Below are 2,076 nucleotides of genomic sequence, written 5' to 3'. Positions count from 1 at the left end.
TCGACTACTTCACCTAGGCTGCATTTTTGAGCAAAGATCCACCGAGAAACTTGCTGTTTCAGCAACATTTAATTGAAAAATTGTACTTTTGAGGTTAAACAAATGTTCATAATTAATTTTAAAAAATTACAAGTTAAAAGGGGCATGGAAATTTCTCTTTTTTGTATCGAAAAAATTTCGAACCGTGAGACTAAATTATCGAACTGAACTGAATCGTGAATTTTCTGTATCGTTGCACCCCTAAAAGATAGCTGTACCAGATTGTGTGTGTGTGTGTGTGCGTCCTTGTTTTTCCTACATCGTGGGGCCCAGTTTTCAGGAAAACGCAGCCTCGTGGGGCCCAGGTGCTGGGCCCCACAACTTCAGTGGCTGATTTTGGGTGTGAGGGTTGGGTTTAGGACCAAGGTGTGAATTGAGTTTAGGTTAGTTTTAGGGTCAGGAACGTACCTGTGAGGTTAGCCTTAGGGTTTGTGGTCAGGGTTAGGATATAAAATTACCAAAAAATGAATGGAAGTCAATGGACGGGCCCCACAAGGATACAAAAACAAGTGTGTGTGTGTGCGTGTGTGTGTACAAATGTCCTCAGTCAGCCATGTAGATGTAGATTTTATGACTGCCATATTAATGAACAACGTCTTTTTGTTTTTGACAATATTTGCCSTGTACAAAGAGCTCATTGTGTCAAACCCACATACTTACCACATCTCAGCTCATCGCTGCCGTCTGAGCAGTCTTTAACTCCATCACAGATTACGTTTCTATTGACACATTCCCCGCTCTGGCATTTGGATTGATCTGCTCTACAAGGTGAAAATGGGGGCGGAGAGTCCAGTATCACAGCCGCTGTGGTGGTAGTGGTGGCAGGCGTAGTGTAGACAGGGATGGTGAATCTTGGCAAATCTAAAACAAACCTTTAATTAAATTTAGCGACATTCAGAGTTGTCTCAATGAGTGACTCTGTCACACAACAAAGCAGCAGGACACCAAGCTGCCTGACAGACTGAAGACACTCACCACAGTTAGTCTCATCACTCATGTCTCTGCAGTCTGGTCTGTTGTCACACAGGTATTCTTTCAGGATGCACGTTTCATCTCCACACTGGAACTCATCAGCAAAACATGGCCTTCTAGAAGGGATTACTATGAGACACATAGAGGGCAGGCAGGGAGAGGGGTATGTCCAAGGATCAAAAACACGCAAGTCAAAAGTGCCTACCTGCTGCCCGTATAACAAACTAATGTTAATGTTAATTRAAGCAACTCACTACTGTGGTACTCTGGGATGATCAGTGAGGTTTAAATGATTTAAAACTTGAAAATGATTGGAAACAAATTTCACTTTTTTATAAAGCCAATGGTAAAGTGGGACTTCTTATAGTAATAATTTAGGATGACAAAATGGTTAAACTGTATAAGAAGAGTAAAGAGAGAGCTGTAACCAGTGATTCATCATGAAAATAGATACATTTTCTTGAATTTACCAGATTTGGCACAGGTCCTGACAGAACCATCACTCAGTCTGGATTCAGACCTATTTGGGGATACTTGTTGTACAACTTAACATCTTAGTGTCATTTTTTTGTAAGGGTTTTCTTGTCATTAAGCTGTGGAAAACAACTGTAACAGTTACAGAAAAATAATGGGCACATAGTCAAAAGTGTACCTAAAAGCTCAGCCCAGTTCATTAAAACTTCCAACCAGTGAAAAAGCTGCTGCATGTTTACACTACAACATCTGTGCCACGATGATAAAGCACAGAAACWGATCTAAGGATAATGAATAGACTAGAAGGATGGAATAAAACACAATAAAATGCAAGCAGAAAGACCAAAGAAGACTACACACACCTACAGTATTTACTAAGACAAAGTGGGCTCAAGTTCAAAGACACATTTTAAGATCATATGAAACAATGCTTACCSTATTTATTCGTGTATAATACGATCTCATGTTTAACACGACCCCCCCTTTTTGAGCTTAAAAAGCATAAAAAATTTAATCCTCAAACTACCTCCAATTTCATACAGACTTCAAGATTTTTCAGCCTTTGTAGTCTTTGTCATCAGTAAAATGATC

The 2,076-nt window shown here is 39.8% G+C and overlaps 1 protein-coding gene across 1 annotated transcript in view; it reads right to left on the bottom strand.

Annotated features, from left to right (window-relative positions):
- hspg2 (heparan sulfate proteoglycan 2) overlaps positions 1-2,076 on the bottom strand; it is a gene marked incomplete in the record, with an annotated part of 235,200 nt that overhangs the window by 152,116 nt on the left and 81,008 nt on the right. The window contains 2 exon segments of the mRNA XM_014024404.1: positions 700-900; positions 1,015-1,140. Of these exon segments, the coding sequence (XP_013879858.1) occupies positions 700-900; positions 1,015-1,140 (327 nt within the window).

This window comes from Austrofundulus limnaeus, unplaced genomic scaffold, assembly GCF_001266775.1.
Source record: "Austrofundulus limnaeus strain Quisiro unplaced genomic scaffold, Austrofundulus_limnaeus-1.0 Scaffold421, whole genome shotgun sequence".
Classification (NCBI taxonomy): Eukaryota; Metazoa; Chordata; class Actinopteri; order Cyprinodontiformes; family Rivulidae; genus Austrofundulus; species Austrofundulus limnaeus.
Note: the sequence above shows the minus strand (reverse complement) of the source record. Positions and strands in the feature narration are given on the sequence as shown.